The sequence below is a fragment of the Pelecanus crispus genome, chromosome 12 (assembly GCF_030463565.1).
Source record: "Pelecanus crispus isolate bPelCri1 chromosome 12, bPelCri1.pri, whole genome shotgun sequence".
Classification (NCBI taxonomy): Eukaryota; Metazoa; Chordata; class Aves; order Pelecaniformes; family Pelecanidae; genus Pelecanus; species Pelecanus crispus.
In genome coordinates, this window is record NC_134654.1 from 23,750,248 (window position 1) to 23,756,475 (window position 6,228).

Consider the following 6,228-nt stretch of genomic DNA (forward strand, 5'->3'; position numbering starts at 1 on the left):
TGACACCTGACACGAGTAAACAAAAAGGACTCTTGCAACTATAGAAGAAAGCTTTTCTTCCAAGTTAACTGTTCTTTTGTATTGCTTTACCCCTTTATGCAGCAAACAAAACAGAATGTTATCTTTACAGAAACTGCAGAATCCAGTTTCTATTTTGGCCTCATTGCTGTCTGCGTTAATCTCCCTAGAAATTTGTAAGGGGGTTTTAATATGTAGGACTTTTCTAAAAGTGGGTCTCAATAGATGTCTGAAGACATGCAGTGTCTTCATATTCTTCATATATTCATATTCTGTATACAGATTTTGTTTTCTTCCTAAAAGCCCGCAATATAGTTGGATTTTTGTCTTGATAAGAACCTGAGCTGGGACATGAGGTGCTGTCTTCCATGCTTAACAGAACAGAAAAAACCCTGCTTGTTCCTATGTTGTTGTTGTTGCTTTTATTTACTCAGTAAATATTGGAGGGGGATCAATCGTTTCTTTCAGTGTTCCTGCCCTGCAGAGATTGCTGTTCTGGTGAAGGAAAAAATAATCATCTACAATGCAGATGAGCAATAGTTATCCATTTATTTTAATCGAGTTGTTTAACCCTGTTAATAACAGTTTTATCTTTTAATAATTAAAGTGCCTTACCTATTTTAATGCTGAATGTAAAATGTGCACTTTAACACGTATAGTTCTCTGAATTTATAATTGATATAAAATTTGAGAACTTAGTTCATGTTCATAGCTGATAAGCTAATTTTTTTGTGAAATACTGCATTTTAAGTGTTCATTATGTTAACTGGTTAAATGATAAGATCTTCTCAGTCTGCTATGCAATTTTTGTAGCATAAAATTCCAAATAAAAGCAAACACTGAGAAGTTTAACGCCCACCACTTCTGAGTTTTTACCAGACGACATGCGTATTCCATGAAATACCAAATGCAGATAGTATTGGATGTATTTGAGTGTGAATCCATGGCGTTTCGCTGCATGGGTAGCAATTTTGCTGCTGTAGGGCCATTAGAACACCTTACTTCTATCAAAAGACAACCTTGAAGTTTGGGGGTTTTTGTAAGGGGAGGTGAAAAGCTAAGTTGCTTTCTTATTTTTTTCTTGTATTATTTGCGATGGTCTGGACAGCAGCCTGAGAAAACTGCTGAAAACAGGATTGGAGGTGGATTGATTTTTCCCTACAGCTTAGTTGCATTGTTAAAACCCTAGCACACTGAAGTGTAACAAATTAAATAGGCTATTTCTACATGGTAATCCATAATGGACAATTGCTAACTGAACTTTTCCATATTTAGAGAAACAAAATGGTCACAGATAGATGAAAGCTGTGAAGGCAACTGGCTAATTACTGAGGTTGGAGAGCTTGCTTTATTGGTTGGAATGTGCTCAGCATCTGTGCAAACTTGGGCTTTCAAACTCAGGGGAAAACCCGTATTTTCATGAAACTGGCACTTGGCAGGCTGGTATTTCTTTTTCTTCTGAAGCATGTGGCTGAATAATAAAGCAATGTGTGGAAAACTCTCATAATCAGTTCAACTTTCAAAAAGACAATGGACTAAAGACAACCCAGGTAAGAATTTCGCCCCCCCCCCCCCCCCCCCCCAGCCTGGATTCAAAGATTTATCTTTTTTCTTTTTTTTCCCCTCCCCTGAAGCATAACTGGAATTAGAGATTATAAAGCTTGCTGCTATCTTCATACAGATGTATTTCACTCATGCGGGCTCCACATGTTCTGCTAGATAAAATGCATTAGCGAGATGAAAGAATGAAGAGTTTTAAACCTTTATTAAATACACAGTGAAGACCTGACGTGAACGTCATCCAGAACCTATGTAAACAACGCATATAATTGGCACAATAATGCACTTTAAAGGTAGCATCCATTTATTTTCAAAAAAGCACTTTTTAAATTATGGTATGCAAACGTAATCTTAATACCTTTTTAGAGTCCAAACAAACCAACATTAGTTTCATTTTGTTAGATCTCATCTGCTGAAAGGGGTAGAACTGGCTTAGCAGATGAGATACTGGGCTGCGATTAATTTCCGTCTGAAAATGAGTAGGTCACTTAAACTTGCTCTGCAACTCGCTCCTCATTTGCAAAGCTATCATAAAGTGTTATTATCCCTACCTCACAGATAATGACCAAAAGTTACATAAATACAGGCTTATGTGTTCTGATGGTAAACAGAGTACCTCCTGAACAACTGATACGCTTCTGGGCAGGCTTTGTTGGACTTCATCTCGGAATGACGTTGGTTTCCTTTTGGTTTTTCAGGAGACTCCTACGCTATTAATTTAGCCTGCAGTTTCGAGCAGTTGTTGATGTATTGCCTTTCCCCTCAGAGCATTTCATACATAAGCTGAGCTTGCCTCTGTGTAGAGGTGCCCAGTGTACAGCCCTCTGCGGCATGAAAGAGCAGTCATTAGCAGTACACATACTTAAAATGAGTTGAACACAACATCAAAATTCGAAGATGGTGTTTGGAAACCATACCACAGATTTGATGTGCTTACACTTAAATTACTGTTCCTCATTCAAATGATAACAGTTTGAGAGCAGTCTGCTCTTACCAGATGAACTACTGATTCAGTAAATAATTCGAGAGGGTGCATCAGCTTCTGAATCATATCCTCCTGTGCCATGGGAGCATTACATAGCAATACAGTCTAACTTTGTTGAGTTTTGAGATTTCATGAACTGATTACCTGTGTTTACCTTTTTATAAAGTAACTTACATAGAAGTTATTCTTCAGAGCCAACAATGCAATTTTAGATGCTTAAAAAAACTGATTTGTTCCCTGTATTTAAATGAAGATCTCAATTTACACTTGGGTTTAAAAATATGCCTCGCAGTATTCAGATAACATGTATCATCTTATAAAAAGATGGCTTGAGAAAACCCTCTCTCTTGCAGGGACAGTGTGTTCCCTTCCACTGTCTGATGAAGAAATGCTATCCCGAAGAAATAATATTCCAACTACTTAAGGGTTTGGGTTGTGGGTTTGTTTTTTTTTTTTTTTTTTAAAACAGAAATACATCCTTTCATAACGGCAGCATGTGCCCATGGTGGTTTAATAATGTAATTTCATATTGCACAGTATTCCTACAGTTTCTCCCTCCTTTGAAAAATGGTTTCAAAACTGGTAGTCAGGTAGCAGAAGTCAAATTGTGTAGAGATTGCCCATTACTGATATCCAGGAAGTGGTAACTTCTGTCCTTCCTTTGCTTCAAAAAAGGTGTAGGAGAGGGTGATCAAATCAACTTTAGCCATTTTAGGGTCCTCTACAAATTCTGGATCAATGTAGAAAAAGACGGGCATGTCCACTTCCTCTTGAGGATTTAGCCGCTGTTCTTCGAAACAAAAACACTGCATGGGGGAGGAAAAAACTAATTAGACAATAGCAGCTATGGTAAACTTTACCTCTGCCAACATGAGAGAAAGCTTCATCTTTTAAAATCCATTCTCATTCCTTGTACATCCCTACAGTCCTGGGAAGGATCAACCATATGAGCAACAAGACAGCAATTCTGTTCCTCTTGTGTTACAGGGGAAAAAAAAAAAAAGCTTTTAATGAAGTGTGCAAATGTGCAAATTGGCCAGGTTAGCTCCCATCGTTACCACCTGCCCTCAAAGTCAGTGGTGCTAAATATCATGTATTTGGGAGCCACTCTGACTGGCCATGTACTGCAGCTTGTTATGAAGACAGTAAGGTTAAGAATGAACTCATGCACTGTCATTTGAAAAAATCAAGGTATTTTCTTAAAATGTTGGCATACAAAGATGGTATCCAGGACTAAAATTAGAAAAGTTAATTTATGGATAACGCTTCTCATTCACATAAAGGAAAATGTAATCTTTGCTTTGTTCGCACTTACTTGTATTTTATTGAAATACTGTCCTGCTTCAAAGGGTATTACATTGTAGGTAGAGATTCCAATGACTGGTTTGTCAGTAGGATTTTTCGCTTTATAAAATGCCAGCGCCGTCTCTCCTGGTACAACCTGTATAAAGTAATTGCACGGTGATTTTTAAGCCACTGCAGCCCTCCACCCCTCAAAGAGAGTTTGAGTTAGTTCATTTTCTCGAATTAGTTCCTTAGCTAGAATTAGTTCATTTTCTCTTTTGCTGTTGGTTACTTCACTGCTTTGGAAATATTTTTGCTTATAGACAATTCAATTAAAAGCACTAATAATGTTACATGTGTACATTTTTAATTTCACCCAGTTTGCCAATAAGACTTTAATTATTCTCAGCAGTTTAGCAGCAGACAGAGCTTTTTTACTATGCAGATTTATATATGGTGTGCACTTAATTTTTGAGGTTATAATTCTTCCAGTACTGATTCAGAAACCAATTAAGCAGCATGACTCCTCTTGAGTTTTTATTAACTAATTTTGAACAGTAAAGTTAGATTAAAATATCCTTTTTTTTTTTTAAATATAAAACCAGTCCTAAAAGTATAGGGGCAAGAAGAGGAAGTACGAGGGGGAAAGTCTGGCGAAACCCCACAGGATTAGATATACAGCTACACCATATATATTTTTAATATATATACACACACACATGCTTTATGGTGTATATAAAATTCGTAACTGGAGGCACTGCGGAAGCGCCCTGGCCTATGCGCCCCCGGCTGTGGGTTTTTCCAGATCAGGGCCCGGCTCTGCAGCCCGTGGATCTGCACGGTCAGGGTGCCAGCTGACTGAAGCGTCCGAGGCAAGGCCCGACGCTTTCGCCTCCCGGTGTAAGCGTTCTGCGTGAGGGAAGGCGAAGTCACTCACGTAGATTTCGCTCTGCTGGGGTTTGAAGTTCCACTGGATGCTGGAATGCACGTCCGCGTTGAAGGTGACCCTGATGACCCGGTCCCTCACCGGCTGCATGCTCTCCACCTGCTCCGAGCCGTGGCCTGCGCCCGTCGTTCCGCCCAGGCCCGTGGCCTGACAGAGAGAAAAGGCAGTGAGCGACCCGCGCCGGGCCCCCGCGCCTCCGCCGTCCTTCGCGGGCGGGACGCGGCCGGCAGCGGCGCCGGGCCGCGGGGCCCCCCGGTACCTGGCAGTAGAGGCGGTAGAGCGGCACGGCCGCGTAGGACATGCCCACCATGCCCACGGCGGCGGCGGCGATGTAGGCCAGCGCCGACCGGTTCCGGCGCCGCCATTCCTCCTCCTGCCTGCGGGCGAAGGGGTTGGAGCTCCGCAGCCCGCGGGCCCCCCGCGGGGCCGGCGCCCGCCCGCCCGCCGCCGCCCAGAGGCCGTACCGAGCCTTCCCCTCCGGCCGCGGGGGCGCCCACCCGCCGACACGGCAGGGCCGGGGAAGGGCCCGGGCCAGCGCCAGGGCCCAGAGGGGGCCCGGCCCCCCGGGGAGCCCCAGGGCCCCGCAGCGCGCCCAGCCCCGCCCGCACAGCCCCATGCCGGCCGCGGCTGCCGGCGCCGGGCGGGGCGCAGCTCTTCTCGCGAGACGCAGCTCTTCTCGCGAGAGCGGCGGCGGGGCCAGTCCGCGCTCCCGCCGCCCCGCCCCGCCCCGCCCCGCCCCGCCCCGCCCCGCCCCTCGGCGCTGGGCGGCTGCCGGGCCTCGCCCGCCCCCGCGCCCGTCCGGCGGCCTGAGGGGCGGCCGCCGTGCGCCGCCTGCCCGAGGAGGCGGTGGGGCTTGCGCCGCGGGGCGGGCGGGGCGGGGCGGGGCGGGGCGGGGCGGGCCGCCATCGCGCCGCTGAGGGGAGGGAGCGGCGCCGCTGAGGGGTCGCCCGTGGCTCGCCCCGCTGAGGCGCGGGGGGTTCCCGCCAGACCCCGCCGCTTGTCTCTCCCTCCCCGGCGGCACCGCTCGGGCGGTGGTGTGCGTACCGAGGTAACTGGCGCAGCCCCGAAGGTCGGCGGGTTTTCGCACTCCCGCGCTCTCCCGGGGCCGCGGCCGCCCCCGCAGCGCCGTGCACCCAGCCGGCTTTGTCCGAGCCGTGCCGGCGCCGGTGCCGGACGGCGGCGGGGCCACCGCAAAGCCTGCCAGAGCGCGTTAACCTCGCGGAGCGGGGCGAGAGGGAGCGGCCGTCCTCCCCACGTCCCTCAGCGGGGCGAACGCGGCGGGGGAGCGCGCTGGCGGGCAGCAGGAGGGGCGGTGGAACAGGACCTTTCCGGCCGGTTCCTCGGGGCTGTGCGCGCCCGACCCAGCGCTGCTGAAGGCGCCTTCGTGCCCGCGTTCCTCACCCCGGGCCCTGCGGGCGTGTGGGCAGCAGCGGGC

The 6,228-nt window shown here is 47.8% G+C and overlaps 1 protein-coding gene across 1 annotated transcript; it reads right to left on the reverse strand.

The window, feature by feature from the left end:
• Positions 1 to 3,016: 3,016 nt before the first annotated feature.
• On the reverse strand, positions 3,017 to 5,409 carry COX11 (cytochrome c oxidase copper chaperone COX11). Its single transcript, XM_075719928.1, has 4 exons — positions 5,053 to 5,409; positions 4,785 to 4,940; positions 3,879 to 4,004; positions 3,017 to 3,369 (listed from the first exon to the last, which is right to left on the reverse strand). The coding sequence occupies exons 1-4, from the start codon at positions 5,407 to 5,409 to the stop codon at positions 3,187 to 3,189; spliced, it is 822 nt and encodes a 273-aa protein (XP_075576043.1). The 3' UTR covers positions 3,017 to 3,186.
• Positions 5,410 to 6,228: the final 819 nt, after the last annotated feature.

Coding starts and splice junctions, on each gene's coding strand:
- COX11 (XM_075719928.1), bottom strand. CDS start 5,409: ATGGGGCTGTGCGGGCGGGGCTGGGCGCGCTGCGGGGCCCTGGGGCTC. Junction 4,005..4,784: donor CCCAGCAGAGCGAAATCTAC/GTGAGTGACTTC, acceptor TACTTTATACAG/GTTGTACCAGGAGAGACGGC. Junction 3,370..3,878: donor AGTATTTCAATAAAATACAA/GTAAGTGCGAAC, acceptor TCCCCCATGCAG/TGTTTTTGTTTCGAAGAACA.